Source organism: Carcharodon carcharias, chromosome 1 (assembly GCF_017639515.1).
Source record: "Carcharodon carcharias isolate sCarCar2 chromosome 1, sCarCar2.pri, whole genome shotgun sequence".
In the NCBI taxonomy this organism is placed as follows: domain Eukaryota; kingdom Metazoa; phylum Chordata; class Chondrichthyes; order Lamniformes; family Lamnidae; genus Carcharodon; species Carcharodon carcharias.
This window is the reverse complement of record NC_054467.1, coordinates 168,205,004-168,222,154: the sequence shown is the minus strand read 5'-3', so window position 1 is coordinate 168,222,154 and position 17,151 is coordinate 168,205,004. Positions and strand designations below refer to the sequence as shown.

Genomic DNA, 17,151 nt, shown 5'->3' with positions numbered 1-17,151 from the left:
ACAAAAACAGAATTACCTGGAAAAACTCAGCAGGTCTGGCAGCATCGGCGGAGAAGAAAAGAGTTGACGTTTCGAGTCCTCATGACCCTTCCACAGAACTGTTCTAGTTCTTTTCTTCTCCACCAATGCTGCCAGACCTGCTGAGTTTTTCCAGGTAATTCTGTTTTTGTTTTGTCCTTTTAAAGTTGTTTTTCAAATTTTAAAGTGTGTTTTTAAAATTTCTATGGTACATGTAAAAAGGATTAAAATTAAGCAATTTACTTGCAAAGAAAGCCCCCAGTGAAACATAAAAATTAAGTTTTAAAAGATATCCATTAAATCGGGAGAAGTGTTGTCTATTTATTTTCTCTCTTGACAATGGTCAGGCCTACACTCGGGCCTTGGAGCCCAGAGCAATATATGTTTCGAAATCGCTCGCACTGATTGTTATTTTGCTTCTTATCGGGGTCCGTAGGGCGGTTCGCGCATGCGGGTTGGGAGTTGAGCGGGGAAGATGGACGTGAATCAGCCCAAACAGGAGCATCTGCTGGCGCTGAAAGGTAAGGAACACAGCGGAGCGGCACCGCTGTGCCGTGCCCTGCCGGCCCGGAGCCGCAGCAGAGAAGGCCTGTGGGAGTCTGAGCGGCTGCGGGGAGGGGGGGTTTCTCTGGGTTCACCTGTGCTCTCCATGTGTCTCATTGTAGACAGTAAGAGGATATTCACAGGTAAACAGCGCACTCCGTTCAGTCATCCGAAACCAGAGAAACCTGAAACCCCAAAGTCCTCATTTCCCGATTGGCACACCCTTTCTCTTGAGAGTGATTCAACTCTGGGCGTGTAGGATCAATGAATTTACTGCTTAAGCCGCCCTTTCCCCACAGATTCCTGTTTCTATGGGGAATTCTCAGTGAATGCTGCCTCTCAGTGAATCCGGCTTTGATTGTTGCTGACATTTAAGTGCTCAAAGTGTGTACCGTTTTCCAGGACTGTTAACATTTCCATTAATGAACATAAGCAAGAACAAACTTGAAATTTAACTTCTCACAATTAAAGTATTGTAATCCTAATTAGGTAGTGCTTTCCAAGCTCTAATTGAACCTGGGAATGAGGATTGCTTTGTATGTAACAGTACAAACGCAGTTCCTAAGTTTATTTTGCGACTTCAGTGAGATTTAGAACGGGTGAGACAGCTTTGCTCGCAGACTTAAATTAAACCTGAGACTTTGCTAACCTGTGCCACACAAGCATTTAGATTGATATGAGATATACATTGAGCTTACATAGGAAATTGGGAAGAACATAAGTTAGAATTGGTGCCACTTCCTCTAGTATAGAGAATGAAGAAACAAAACAAAAACAGAATTACCTGGAAAAACTCAGCAGGTCTGGCAGCATCGGCAGAGAAGAAAAGAGTTGACGTTTCGAGTCCTCATGACCCTTCGACAGAACTCTGTTTTTCCAGGTAATTCTGTTTTTGTTTTGGATTTCCAGCATCTGCAGTTTTTTTGTTTTTATAGAGAATGAAGAGTTCGTCTGTATATGGATGTTGGAAAATGACAGGATAAGACTTGGTTGTGGATGTGCCAACATTTCCTGTAAAGAATGTCCCTTTGGGAAGGTACAATGGGGTGTAATTTTTTTTGAACTGGTGGAAACATTTCAGATTTCTATATCTCTTTAGTTCTGATGAAGAGTCATACGGGCTCGAAAAGTTAATTGTGTTCCTCTCCGCAGATGCTGTCAGACCTGCTGAGGTTTTCCAGCTAATTTTGTTTTTGTTTCAGATTTCCAGCATCCGCAGTATTTTGCTTTTATCAGATTTCTGTCTGTTTAGGGTTGGGCATCCAATTGCTGTGATCACACAAATGTCCTTTTCCTGCATTTTATTTTTTCTAGTACATTTCAGTTGCTGTTGACGACAACTTTTTGCAGTTATACCACTCTTATTCATTGCATAGTTGGCAGTTTTGGAGTTTAGGATAGGTTGTTGGGTGCCGAAACTTGCAAATTGGGCATCTGTCAATGTTTAGGGTCCTTGGTTCCCTGTGAAGAAAAGTTTGAAAACCATTGTAACAGGGGTTTCTGTTAACTGAAGAACTATACCCTTCCATGAGTCATCAATACGTGGGGAGGGAAGGAAAATTATATTTCTCTTCAAATTGAAATATCCAGAATTTGTTTTTTTTTTAAACAAAAATATTGCTGGAAACACAGCAAATCTACCAGCATCTATAAATTTAAGAGCTATCTCAACCTTTCCTTTTCAGATGCTAATATTGTCTATTCATAGCCTTGACTGTTTTACCTCAAGATATTACCCTTTTTTCAAAAAAACATTGAATTAGTTGGTATTCTGTAATTTTTTTTTAAACACTCTCCTGAGATCGTACCTTTACTAAAGATACAAAGGTAACCAAGGGTTTGGATGTCCAAAATGGTATATATACATTTGTGTAAAACCATTAATATACATTACACTATTAATGCATAATACTCAACTCCCTGCATCTCTTCCTGTAAATGGTTCCTCTACAGGTACTTTAGATTGATACTGTAGTGCAGAATTAAAAGATATTGCATTGTCAGACTTGTTTACCTGGGAAAATGAAGGTTCTGCTTTGTTGATTCAGGAGGATGTTAAAAATCCCATTTTATTACTCTTAGAAAATGTAGAGTTTCTGTGATATTGTGGCCAACGATTTTTCCTAAAAAAAACAGAATAAATAAAACTGATATGTTGGCCTAGTTAACAGTTACTGCTTTTCAAAGCAATTAATTGTATGAAAGCCTTCAAGAAATTTCTGAGACTTGGAAAGCATTATTTTGTTATTTTCAGTAGTCATTTTCTCATTATCGGTCCACAGTACTTGAGGAATACAAATTGGCACATGTTCATCATGAAGACGCTCAGTATAAAAATTGATAATCTAACGAGTTAAGAACGATAATCACTCTACTTAACTTGAAATAGTATGTCTTGGGTATGGAGATGGTACCTTTGGGCAGTTTAACTGCTACTTGGATAATTTGCAGGCATAAACATTTTATTCACACCCTGAAGAGACTATTTGCTTGAACTTTGAGAGGGGGAAAAACATCCAGAAGCGCAATTACAAAACATGATCCAAATTTGTATTTAGAGAGAATGTTGAATTATATAGTATTCAGAAGAATTGGTGGAATTAGTGATGGGGTGGGGGGAGCAATTTGAGGATTTGGATTATATGCAAGCATCTTGTGTAGAATTAGAGCACATTCGTTTAATTCTTTGTGTCCCCCCCCCCACCCCCACCCCCGTCCACCATATATTAATAACATAACTGCGTAGTGACTGCACATTGACATAATGCAAAGTGACATAGAGGATATGCATTGTGATTTATGTAGCAGGAAGCACTATTTTAATGAACGTAAACTGTATTTAAAATTCCACTCAGAGTAAATGTACTTAATTCCACCAATTCTTACAAATAATCAGCTCAGATTATTAAAATATCCATCCAATTATACCTGCCTTTTTTTAATGGAAACAAATATTTAAAGCCTTCCAGTTATCACCCTATCTTCAGCCACCTTTTTTTTCCACTTAAGGTCTTGAATGTAAGGTTGGCTCTCTACTTCATACCATTTCTTGCAGTACTTCGTGTACCAAACTCTTCATATCCCACTTTTGCCATCCTCACTGCATTTCAATACCCCTAGCTAGTTATGAATGAGATCCTTTGTGACCATCATACATTGAACGATGCAGAAAGATCTAAAGGGATTAGTGATTAGTTACAATATCTGCCAAAGCCTCCCTCCATCGCTGAGCTTTTTGAATACCTTTCCAGAGCTCCATACCTATGTACTTGAACATGTGGCATTTTCATCAATGACTTCTCATCACCCCTTTGCGTCATCACATCTAGGATCATGAAAGATATTTCTTCACCTCTGATCAAAATGTGCTGCTCGGTAGTGATGTTATTTGCAGAAAAGGATGTCGTATGTATGTTGATGGTGCCCAGTCTTACATCTCCACTGCTGCTTCTCAATCATTTGATTGCTGTTATACTATGACACTGCCTGTCTACCATTGTAGAATTATAAAATTTACATCACAGAAGGAGGCCATTCAGCCCATTGTATCTGTGCCAGCTGGGAAAGCTTTCCAGCCAAATCCTACTTTCCAGCTCTTGGTACATAGCCGTCTTGGCTATAACACTTGAAGTGCATATCTAAGTGCTTTTTAAATACATTGAGGAATTCTGTCTATGCCACCCTTTTGCACAATGAATTTCAGATCCTCCCCACTCTCTGGGTGAAAACATTTCTCCTTTGCGCCCCTCTAATCCTTTTGCCAGTGACTTTAAATTTATGCCCCAGCCTTCCTATCTACTGTATCGAAGCCTTCATTAGTTTATATACCGAATCAAGTCCTAGATGAGGCACAGCTTCAAGCTCAGCATTCTGAGATGAGCTTCCAACCACATGTTGGTGCCATTACTAAGAATGTCCATTTCAATCTCCGTAACATCACCCGCCCTTACCCCCTGCCTCAGCTCATCTGTTGCTGAAACACTCATCCATGCCTCCATTGCCTCTAGACTTGACTACACAACACTCTTCAAGCTGGTGTCTCACATTCTACCTTCCATAATTTTGAGAATATCCAAAGTTCTGCTGTCTGTGTCTTAACTCGCAGCAAGCCCCATTTCCCCATCACCTCTATGTTCATTGACCTGCATTGGCTCCAAGTTAAGTAAGGTCTTGATTCAAGCGAAGTCTTGATTTTAAAACTCTCACCCTTATTTTCACATCTCTCCCTCACCTCACTGCTCCCTAGCTCTGTAATCTCCTTTAACCCCACAAACCTCCGAGACATGTGCGTTTCTCTAATTCTGGTCTCTTTTGCATCCCCAGTTTTAATCGATCCACCATTGATGGCCATGCTTTTAATTGTCTGGGCCCCAAGCTCGGACATACCACCCCTACACCTCTCTGTCACACTCTCCTCCTTTAAGACACTACATAAACCTCACCTCTTTGACCATGGTTTTGGCCAACTGCCCTAATATTGCTTTTTGTAGCTCAGTGGCATGTTTTGTTTTATAATGCTCTTGTAAAGTACCTTGGGACATTTAATTACATTAAAAGTGCTCTATAAATATAAGTACTTAACTCAGCAATAACCTCACTGATGCTAAGTTTTGGTTCTGCCAGGGCAACTCAGCTACTGACTTCATTACAGCCTTAGTCCAAATATGGAGAAGATAGCTGAACTCAAGTGGTGAGGTGAGAATGACTGCCCGTGACATCAAGGCAGCACTTAACTGAATGTGGCATCAAGAAGCCCTAGCAAAACTGAATTGTGGAGGACAACTCTCCACTGGTTGGAATCATACCTAGCACAATGGAAGATTATTGTGCTATTGGAGGTCAATAGTCCTGGGACTTCGCTGCAGGAATTCCTCAGGGTGGTGTTCTAGGCCCAACCATCTTCAGTAGTTTCTTCAATGACCTTCCCTCCATCATAAGGTCAGAAGTTGGGATGTTCACAGATGATTGCACAATGTGCCGCACTGTTCACTACTCCTCAGATACTGAAGCAGTCCACGTCCATATGCAGCAAGACCTGGACAGTATCCAGGTTTGGGCTGACAAGTGGCAAGTAACAATCATGCACACAAGTGCCAGGCAATGACCATCTCCAAAAAGATTGAATCTAACCATCTCTCCTTGACGTTCAGTGGCATTACCATTGCTGAATTCCCCACTACCAACATCCTGGGGATTACCATTGACCAGAAACTGAACTGGACTAGCCATATAAATACGGTGGCTATAAGAGCAGGTCAGAGGCTGGGAATTCTGAAGAGAATATCTCACCTCGTGACTTCCCAAAGCCTATCCTCCATCTACAAGGCACAAGAGGGGAGTGTGATGGAATACTCCCCACTTGACTGGGTGAGTGCAGCTCCAACAACACTCGAAGCTTGACACCATCCAGAACAAAGCAGCCTGTTTGATTGGCACCCCACCCACAAACGTTCACCCCTCCACTACCGATGCACAGTAGCAGCAGTGTGTACCAACTACAAGATGCACTGCAGCAATTCACCAAGGAACTTTCCAAATCTGTGACCTCTGCCACCTAGAAGGACAAGGTCAGCAGAAACCTAAGAACACCAACCCCTGGAAGTTCCCCTCCAAGTCACATACCATCCTGACTTGGAGCTATATCGCCGTTCCTTTGCTGTTGCTGGGTCAAAACCATGCAACTGCCTTCCTAACAGCACTGTGGTTGTACCTAAACCACATGGATTGCAGTGGTTTAAGAAGGCAGCTCACCACCACCTTCTCAAGGGCAATTAGGAATTGGCAATAAATGCTGGCCTAGCCAATGAAGGCCACATCCCGTGAATGAATTAAAAAAAAAATTGTATTTTTTGCTAATTTATTCTCATCTATTTTCTCTCTCTTTAAGCCCTTCTTTGCTGGTTTGTAAAACCTTACAGATCTTCTGGCTTACCACTAATCTTCATAACATTGTATGTCCCTTTCAACTTGATACATCCTTAACTTCCTTAGTTAGCCATGTTGTTCTTGTTGATCCTTTTTTTAATCAATTGAAAATGTCTTTCAAATTGTGAAATATCTCCTTAAATGTCTGCCAATGCTTATATACTAGCTTGCCTTTTAATCTATTTGCACAGTCCACTTTAGCCAACTCTGTCTTCATATCTTGGAAATTGTTTTTATTTGGGTCTAAGAGACCAGTTTCTGACCCAAGTTTCTCACCCTTAAACTGAATATGGAATTCATGTTATGATCAATCTCCCCTGGAGGATCCTTTACTTTGAGATCCTTAATTAACCATGTCTCATCACACATTACCAGATCTAAATTAGTCTGTTCCATGATTGGTTCCACAACATATTGTTCTTAAAAAAAAACCTCCCGAATGCACTCTTATGAACTCATCCTCAAGGCTTACCGTTGCCAATTTAATTTATCCACCTTTCATAAACTTGACCAAAATGCTCCTGCCCATGTCTTATTTCTCGGACAAAAACAAAAGTACCTGGAAAAACTCAGCAGGTCTGACAGAATCTGCGGAGAGGAATACAGTTAACATTTCGAGTCCGTATGACTCTTCAACAGAACTAAGGAAAAATAGAAAAGAGACCAGAAGACAAAGGAGCAGAAATTAGGCCATTCGGCCCATCGAGTCTGCTCTGCCATTCAATTATGGCTGATAAGTTTCTCAATCCCATTCTCCCGCCTTCTCCCTGTAACCTTTGATCCTCAAAAGAGAAAAGAGGTGAAATATAAGCTGGTTTAAGGCGGGGTGGGACAAGTAGAGCTGGATGGAGGGCCAGTGATAGGTGGAGATAACCAAAAGACTGCGTTTGGTCTCTCCAATGTAGAGGAAACTGCACTGGGAGCAGTGAATACAGACTAAATTGAGGGAAGTGCAAGTGAAATGCTGCTTCACTCCCCTTGGACGGTGAGGAAAGGAGAAGTAAAGGGGCAGGTGTTGCATCTTCTGCAGTTGCATGGGAAGGTGCCGTGGGAGGGGGTTGAGGTGTAGGGGGTGATGGAGGAGTGGACCAGGGTGTCCTGGAGGGAACGATCCCTGCGGAATGCTGCTGGGGGGTGTGGGGGGGTTGGTGGTGGTGGTGAAGGGGGGATATGTTTGGTGGTGGCATCATGCTAGAGTTGGCAGAAATGGCGGAGGATGATCCTTTGAATGCAGAGGCTGGTGGCTGGTGGGGTGATAAGTGAGGACATGGGGACCCTATCATGGTTCTGGGAGGGAGAGGAAGGTGTGAGGGCGGAAACGTGGGAGATGGGCTGGACACGGTTGAGGGCCCTGTAATGTCCTGAGGGCATTCCACAGGGATCATTCCCTCCGGGATACCCTGGTCCACTCCTCCATCACCCCCTACACCTCAACCCCCTCCCACGGCACCTTCCCATGCAACCGCTGAAGGTGCAACACCTGCCCCTTTACTTCCCCTCTCCTCACCGTCCAAGGGTCTAAACACTCCTTTCGTGTGAAGCAGCATTTCACTTGCACTTCCCTCAATTTAGTCTACTGCATTCGCTGCTCCTAATGCGGTTTCCTCTACATTGGAGATACCAAACACAGACTGGATGACCACTTTGCAGAACACCTTCGGTCTGTCCGCAAGCATGACCCAGACCTCCCTGTCGTTTGCCATTTCAGCACTCCATCCTGCTGTTATGCCCACATGTCCGTCCTTGGCCTGCTGCATTGTTCCAGTGAAGCTCAACGCAAACTGGAGGAACAGCACCTCATCTTCCGACTAGGCACTTTACAGCCTTCTGGACTGAATATTGAGTTCAACAATTTTAGATCATGAGCTCTCTCCTCCATCCCCACCCCCTTTCTGATCCCCCTTTTTTCCAATAATTTATATAGATTTTTCTTTTCCCACCTATTTCCATTATTTTTAAATGTATTTCCATCCATTGTTTTATCTTTGCCTTTTAGTCTATTTCAATCCACCCCACCCCACCCCAACTGGGCTATGTGTACCTTTATTATCACATTCCTTAGATAATATCACCACCTTCAACACCTCTTTGTCCTTTTGTCTATGACATCTTTTGGTTATCTCCACCTATCACTGGCCCTCTATCCAGCTCTACTTGTCCCACCCCCCCTTAAAGCAGCTTATATTTCACCTCTTTTCTATTTTTCCTTAGTTCTGTTGAAGAGTCATACGGACTCGAAATGTTAACTGTATTCCTCTCCACAGATGCTGTCAGACCTGCTGAGTTTTTCCAGGTACTTTTGTTTTGGATTTCCAGCATCCGCAGTTTTTTGCTTTTATCTTTCATATTTCACAGAGTCAGTTCACTTATCACCCCAATACTTGTTGAGCTATATCGGTTCCTGGTTTGGCAGTGCCACGTTTTTAAAATTCTCATCCTTGTTTTAAAGTCCCTTCATTTACTTATTGTCCTTACCTCTGTATTACTCTCCAAAACTCCCAAGATATTTCCACTTCAAATCTGGCTACTTAAGCATCCTCTATTTTAATTGCTCCACCATTGGCGACCACGCTTTCTGCTACCAGAACCTCAATCTTTGGAATTTTCTCCCCAAACCTCACTACCCCTCTCTACTACTTTAAGGTGCTCCTTATACCTATCTGACCCAATATCATTGTTTGGGGTTAGATGCCCAATTTTGTTAAAATTCCTGTGAAGACCCTTAGAACAATTTACTATGTTAATGGTGCTATATAAATGCTGGTTGTTATCGATCTCCTCATTTCAGGTTTAACTAATAAATTGTCTTGCTTTAATTTTGACAAAGCTGGCTAGCAGTTTCATGGTTTCATTTATCTGTTGTGCTTAGTCACAATGTGAGATGTAATTCATCTCTATCTGCATCTGTCGACTTTTTTGGGAAAATTTTGAAAGCTATGAGCATTCCTTCACAGTTTAAAGAAATGGTTAGAATTTTTTTTTAAACTTTTAGAAAGTAGCATTGAAATCCTTATCCCTGTGATTAAGCAATGGCATTATTGCAAATATAGTGAGTAGTTGAGGCCCCAGCTTAGATCGTTGTGGGACACCACGAGCCACTTCCTTCCAATTTGAGTACATACTCTTCATCCCTACTCTGTCTTCAACTGCCAAACCTATCTCTGGACCAGGTCAATAATTTGCCTTTAATTCCATGAGCTTTAATTTCAGCTTAAAGTTTCTTATGTGGAACCTCATCAAATGCCTCTGGAAATCAATATAAGTGACATCCACAAACATTCCCCAGTCTATTTTAGTTACTTTCTCAAGTTATTCCATTTAGTTAGACTTAACCTACCCTTTACAAATGTCTCTAATCAGCTCAGATTTCTTTCTCTGAGCCCTCAGTCTCTCTGTCGTTAATTAGAGATTCGAATAACTTCCCTGTTACAGATGTTAGACCAACCAATCTATAATTTCCTGGTCTCTCTCTCTCTCACACCTTTCTTATATAAAGTACTACACTGGCAATTTTCCAACGAATCGAGTGCACTTTGGTAGATTGAATGCATCTGCAGTACTTCCTTTAAAATCCCTTGGGTGAAAACCATTCGATCCTGGCATTCGATCCTGGGGATTTGTCAGTTTTTAGTGCATGTTTTTTTTTAATACTGTCTTCTTGCTTATGTTAAATTGAGTGAATTCCATACTTTGATTCATTAGTAATTTTCCTGGGATGTGGGGTATATTATTGTCTTCTACTCTGAAGACTAGTACACTGTAATTCAACAAGTTTTCCATTTCCTTATTTTCAATTGTAGTATTACCCCTGTCTTTTTTTTGAAGGGCCTACATTGCTCTTACCTTCTAATATAATTGTAATGAATATTTGTGTTAATTTTGATAGCACTAGAACATTTTTTTGTGCAGTTTTTACTTTTTTTTGCCTTCCTTTGTTTTTTTCTCAACCAGTCCCCTGGATTTACACTATTGTTTACGCACCCGTATACTTACCTAACCTCTTGTTGATTGTGGCTGTTTTCATTTAGTATATAGAACTCTTTTCTCTTTAGGGGCCTGAATAATTTTTGTGTTAAGCAAAATTCCTTTTTCAACACCTCCCACTATTCATCAGTAGTGATATTTGTTTCTGTCCCATACTGTTTAAGTTAGCCATACCAAAATCTGGAATCATAATGACTGTGAAGTTTCTCTTTTCAAATCTACATTGAATTTGATCATATGATCATTTAGTTAATAATCCAACAATAGGGATTATTTATCAAACTCTGGTTCATTATTCTTTTTTTTATTCATCCATGGGATGTGGGCTTTGCTGGCTGGGCCAGCATTTGTTGTCCATCCCTGATTGCCCATGAGAAGGTGGTGGTAAGCTGCCGCCTTGAACCACTGCAGTCCATGTGGTGTAAGTACACCCACAGTGCTGTTAGGAAGGGAGATCCAGGATTTTGACCTAACGACAGTGAAGGAACAGTGATGTATTTTCAAGTCAGGATGGTAAGTGGCTTGGAGGGAAACTTCCAGCTGGTGGTGTTACCATCTACCTGCTGCCCTTGTCCTTTTAATTGGTAGTGGTCGTGGGTTTGGAAGGTGCTGTCTAAGGAACCTTGGTGAATTCCTGCAGTACATTTTATAGATGGTCCACACCACTGCTCCTGTGCGATAATGGTGGAGGGAATGAATGTTTGTGCTTGTGGTGCCAATCAAGTGGGCTGCTTTGCCCTGGATGGTGTCAGTCGTCTTGAGTGTTGTGGGAGCTGCACTCATCCAGGCAAGTGGGGAGTATTCCATCACACTCCTGACTTATGCCTTTGTAGATGGTGGACAGGCTTTGGGGAGTCAGGAGGTGAGTTACTCGTCGCAGGATTTTTTGCCTCTGACCTGCTCTTGTTTCCACAGTATTTATATGACTAGTCCAGTTCAGTTTCTGGTCAATGGTAACCCCCAGGATGTTGATAGTAGGGGGATTCAGTGATGGTAATGCCATTGAATGTCAAGGGGCCATGTTTAGAATCTCTCTTGTCGGAGATGGACATTGCCTGGCACTTGTGTGGCACGAATGTTACTTGCCACTTGTCAGGCCAAACCTGGATATTGTCCAGGTCTTGCTGCATTTGGACATGGACAGCTTTAGTATCTGAGGAGTCACAAACGGTGCTGAACATTGTGCAATCATCAGCGAACATCCCCACTTCTGACCTTATGATGGAGGGAAGGTCATTGATGAAGCAGCTGAAGATGGCTGGGCCTAGGACACTACCCTGAGGAACTCCTGCAGCGATGTCCTGGAGCTGAGATAACTGACCTCCAACAACCACAATCATCCTCCTTTGTGCTAGGTATGACTCCAGCCAGTGGAGAGTTTTCTCCCTGATTCCCATTGACTGCAGTTTTGCTAGGGTTCCTTGTTGCCAAACTCAGTTAAATGTGGCCTTGATGTCAAGGGCAGTCACTCTCTCCTCACCTAGGGAATTCAGTTCTTTTGTCCATGTTTGAACCAAGACTGTAATGAGGTCAGGAGCTGGGTGGCCCTGGCAGAACCCAAACTGGGGTGGTAATTGCCGGGTTGGATTTGTCCTGCTTTTTGTGTACAGGACGTACCTGGGCAATTTTCCACATAACCGGGTAGATGCCAGTGTTGTAGCTGTACTTGAACAGATTGGCTAGCGGCGCCGCAAGTTCTGGAGCACAAGTCTTCAGCACTATTGCCGGAATATTGTCAGGGCCCACGTTATTACTGCTAAATTTAGTATGGAATGCCCTCTTGTTGGTTTTGGAACACTTTGCTCTGGAAAACTATCTTGAATGAATTCCATAAATTCACTACCTTTTTGACTTGAACTTCTCTGTTCTTCCCACATTTGAGAAAATTAAAGTATCGTATTGAAACAACTTTGCTTCTGCTACACACCTTTCTAAACTCTGAAATAATACATTTTGCCCCTCTTTGTTATTGCTATCAAAAGGCAAGTGGCTAACTGCCATTATAGTTTGTTCTGTCTTTTTCCTTATTTCAGGTAAGTCTCTGCTGATTGCTTTCGTACCTATATCCTCTCTCTAATACTGTCAGTGTTTTTAATCAATAAGACTACCCTTCCCCCTCTCCTCCTTCCAGTTTTCCTATCCTTTCTAAAGACGTTATAACCTGGAATATTTCATTCATAATTTATGACCAGCTTATAGCCATATCTCTGTCATGGTCACCACTCCTCCCCTTTTCTATTTTATACTGAAATGTAGAAGAGCCTGATGCACATAATTAACTACTGGAGCTTTTAGTGCGGTTGGGCTAGTAATGGACATGTTTCTTTTTGGAATATGAATATGGTCTGTTCAAAGAAAACAGGCAACATCATACCACTGACTTGATACCCAGAAAAATACATTTTTAAAATTGTTTTAAAATCAATATTCTGACAAATAGTGCTGAATTGCACTTTCAATTTGCTTGATGTATTAGATATAAGCCTAAATGATGACTGCCCAATGGCGTTGCACATTATTCACAATTTTTCACGTGATGAGAAAGATTTGATTTATATAATGCTTTTTAAGATCTCTGGATGTCCAAAGCACTTTACAACTAATGAAGTACTTTTGAAATGTTGCTATATGGGAAATGTGGCAGCCCATTTATGCACAGCAAGGTCTCAAAAACAACAGAGAAATGGCCAGTTAATCTATTTGTTGAGAGATAAATGGTAGCCAAGACATCAGAAGAACGTCCCTACTCCTCTTTGAATAGGACTGCGGAATCTTTTAACATCTAGCTAATGGTATCTCTTCTGAAAGGCAACACTTTTGACAATGCAGCGCTCCCTCAATACAGCTGCCCCTTGTTTAGTAGTCCTAATATGTTCCTAAAAAAAATCACTTTCCGTTAAGAAAGCATGTATTAATGGTGGGTTCCATTCCTGACCTGTAATTTTTACATTAGTAACCTGTTGGCTGCCTTGAACCTAACTGGACCAAAAATCCTTTAAGCCCTAACTTACTAATTATTTTGATTTCCCTCCCACTGGCTGCTTCGTATCTCCCACTTGCCCTCGGTCAGTGGAGGGAGGCTATGGTTTGTTTTTAAAAGACCTGAGCATGCACAGTAACTGAGCTAAAACGAAAATGGAGTCAACGCCATTTGGGAAATTTCAAACTGCGCTAAAACAAAAACATGCTTTGGAATGTGCTTAAATGGGGGATACTGGTACTGCACTGGATGTCAGCTTGGATATGTGTTCAGGCCTCTGGAGTGGGACTTCAGACTACATGCTTCTTACAGATGGAACTACCACAGCCAATGCTGACATCTAGTGCTTTCTCTTTTTATCTCCCAAAAATAGGGTATGACAGTGATAGTTTTTTGCATATGTGAAACTGCATACAAAATTTCAGAAGGCAGAATTAGGTTCCTTCTAAGTTGGAATACTGCCTGCATTAGGGCCTGAAATGGAGAAATGTCATTACTTTTGAAGCAAATGCCAAGATAACTTTTTAAAAGCTACATTGCTGTTTTAGTTGAAATATGCCATTAAGACAAATATTCAATGACATTTATTTCTGCAGGGTAGTGCTTCCTGAAGGTGATAGACTGCTGCATCCCAATATTATGCTGCTTCTAAATTGATGAAGGAAGCACAGTGACAAATCAATTCATTCTGAATGACTTATAGATTTGCAATTATGACTGTATAAGGAGAAAGGCTCGCTAATATTGGCCTCCAGGAATTCAAGCTGCTTGGTGCCCAGAGCCATCATTTATATGGAGTTAATGATACATTATAGGCCTAATCAAGACTGTCCTGAAGTACTGAAAATTGCAAAAAGATTGCTGGAAGACTTCCCGCAAAGAACTTCACCAGGATTTATACCATGGTTTCCAAATAATATGCAAAGTTTACCAGTGAAGCCTGAGAAATGTCCACCAACTATTTCAAATGAAGAAGCGAAAAGAATTGAAAAATATTTGGTTGACATAGAATTCAAAACAGAAGCTCAAAATTATGATTGCACAGAGGATCTTCTGGAATTTTCTGCAAACCTGCTGTGGGATGGTCCACTTACTCGGGTAGCTGCTGTGGAATTTCTTCCAGAAATGGCACATTTATGCTGTGGAGTTACAGATAAGGAATACAAATCAGAAAGGTCTTGGAGTATTGCAGGATACAGCAGAATAAGGGGACCAAGCACTTTGGCAGTTAGTCAAAGACTTCAAATACTCAAGGAGAAGCTCCAGCTGCATTCTTTTCAAAGGGCAAAGTGGGTCATTGATCAATCCAATTGCAGTACTCGGCAACTGGAGGAGATCTGGGTTAAACTGAGCAGTATTATCAAACATGGTGACCTTCCTGGTTGTAATGCCAAAATACATAGACATCTTGGTCAAATATGGGTTTTCTGTGATCTTGTGTGCTGTGAATATGTTGGTAATCTGATTAAACAAATATTAAATCTTACAGGTAAAATCAGTTTACTTGTTTATAGGCATGGTTTAATTTATAACTTGTAACTAAGTAAAATGGTATTTAAGAAGCAAAACGACATTGACATGAATTCCTTGCTATTGTCTATCGACTTTAAACAATATGGATTTACTTGTAATTTTGATAAATGAGCAGATTTTCTTTCCTGATCATTTATTGGTAAACTCTTTAGCATACTTTGGTGTCAGCCTTAGCTCAGGGATTGCACTCGCAACCCTACTTCACAGACTTGAGCACAATATCTAGACCAACACCATGGTGCAGTACTGAGGGTGTGCTGCCCTGGGAGCACGTAGTTTTTTTGGATGAGAAGTTGAACCATCTAGAGTAGATTCTTTAGCTCTTTGAAGGGAAAATGGAGAGTTTTCTCCTGTTGTAGCCAACATTCATCCCTCAGTTAACATCACTTGAAAACAGATATCACATTGCTGTTTGTGGGACCTTCCTGAAAAAATTTGGCTGTTGTATTTCCTACAAGTTTAATTATAAGCGACTGCACTTCAAATGACTGCATGATTGGCTGTGAAGCGCCTTAGCATGTCCTAAGGTCATGAAAGGCACAATATAAATGCAAGATTTTTCTTCGTATAAACTCTGTTTCATTAGAAGTAGGTTGAACTTAAAGGGGATATTCTTTTCTGTTTTCAGAGATTTTAAAATTTACTGAATGATAAAGGTGGAGAATGCGCTTCCTACACTGATATGCTTGTTTATTAATCACTGTCCTAGAAATGTTTTCTATAATGATGTTTTGTGGGGGCTTCACTGCAGTCAGTCAGTATGGCCATTGTGCAAGGTTAAGTTTGATTTCCTCATAACTTGAGTTAGTTATATTAGTCAAGATAGGGGGTCATGGTGTTTTAATTGGCTTCAGCATCCATGAGTGTGTGAGAGAGAGAAAGCTATAACTCAGCTCCTGCTTCTGATCACTATCCAGTGATTTTAGCTGGAAATATTTGTATAACTCTTTCGAGTACAAACACATTTCCATCTGTTCCTATTCAGATGAAGTTACATTGTTTCATAGTTTGCCATTGTGAGATTTGAACTCTTGATCTTGGGGTTACAAGCCCAGTACCATAACCACTTGGCTATTTAGGCCAAGCAAAAAAAACTTCCTAACTGCTTCACATACAATGAAGGAGTTTGTTGTACAATGACTTATGTAACTCTTTCGAGTACAAACCCGTTTCCATCTGTTTCAGATGAAGTTACATTGTTTCATAGTTTGCCATTGTAAGATTTGAACTCTTGATCTTGGGGTTACAAACCCAGTACCATAACCACTTGGATTATGGCCTCTTCCATAGTTGATTTGACTGACACTTGCTGTGTAAGTTCTTACTTGAAGAGTTGGTACTTCATTGATGCTTCTTAGGACTGCTGCTGCTGCGGTGTTATCTTCCAGCATGAGGTGAGAAGAGCAAGCACAGTGATAGTTGATGGTATTGTAATACTTTAAATCCTTCTGCAAATGAGAGATTGCTTCACGTTAAGCATTCACCTTAGCAGCAGAAGATATTCCAATTGTGTTATGATAATTGACCAAAGCATCAGTAGCTAATCCAGTGATGGTTTTACTTTAGAGATAAAAACAAAAACAAAATAACTGTGGATGTTGGAAATCCAAAACAAAAACAGAATTACCTGGAAAAACTCAGCAGGTCTGGCAGCATCGGCGGAGAAGAAAAGAGTTGACGTTTCGAGTCCTCATGACCCTTCGACAGAACTTGAGTTCGAGTCCAAGAAAGAGCTGAAATATAAGCTGGTTTAAGGTGTGTGTGTGGGGGGCGGAGAGATAGAGAGACAGAGAGGTGGCGGGGGGGCGGGGTTGTGGTTGTAGGGACAAACAAGCAGTGATAGAAGCAGATCATTGTTGACATCTTTTGATGATCTGCTTCTATCACTGCTTGTTTGTCCCTACAACCACAACCCCGCCCCCCCGCCACCTCTCTGTCTCTCTATCTCTCTGCCCCCCACACACACACCTTAAACCAGCTTATATTTCAGCTCTTTCTTGGACTCGAACTCAAGTTCTGTCGAAGGGTCATGAGGACTCGAAACATCAACTCTTTTCTTCTCCGCCGATGCTGCCAGACCTGCTGAGTTTTTCCAGGTAATTCTGTTTTTGTTTTGGATTTACTTTACATAGTTATGTAACTAAAAGTTTACAAGTATGAAATGGAGG

The 17,151-nt window shown here is 41.2% G+C and overlaps 1 protein-coding gene across 8 annotated transcripts in view; it reads left to right on the top strand.

Moving 5' to 3' along the window:
* Positions 1-461: 461 nt before the first annotated feature.
* trappc13 (trafficking protein particle complex subunit 13) overlaps positions 462-17,151 on the top strand; it is an 87,711-nt gene continuing 71,021 nt past the window's right edge. For all 8 annotated transcript variants that reach the window (XM_041190236.1, XM_041190227.1, XM_041190219.1 and 5 more), the window contains exons 1-2: positions 462-539; positions 14,047-14,939. In XM_041190236.1, the coding sequence (XP_041046170.1) occupies positions 14,243-14,939 (697 nt within the window). In that variant the 5' untranslated portion in view covers positions 462-539; positions 14,047-14,242. The remainder of the gene's footprint in view (positions 540-14,046; positions 14,940-17,151) is intronic.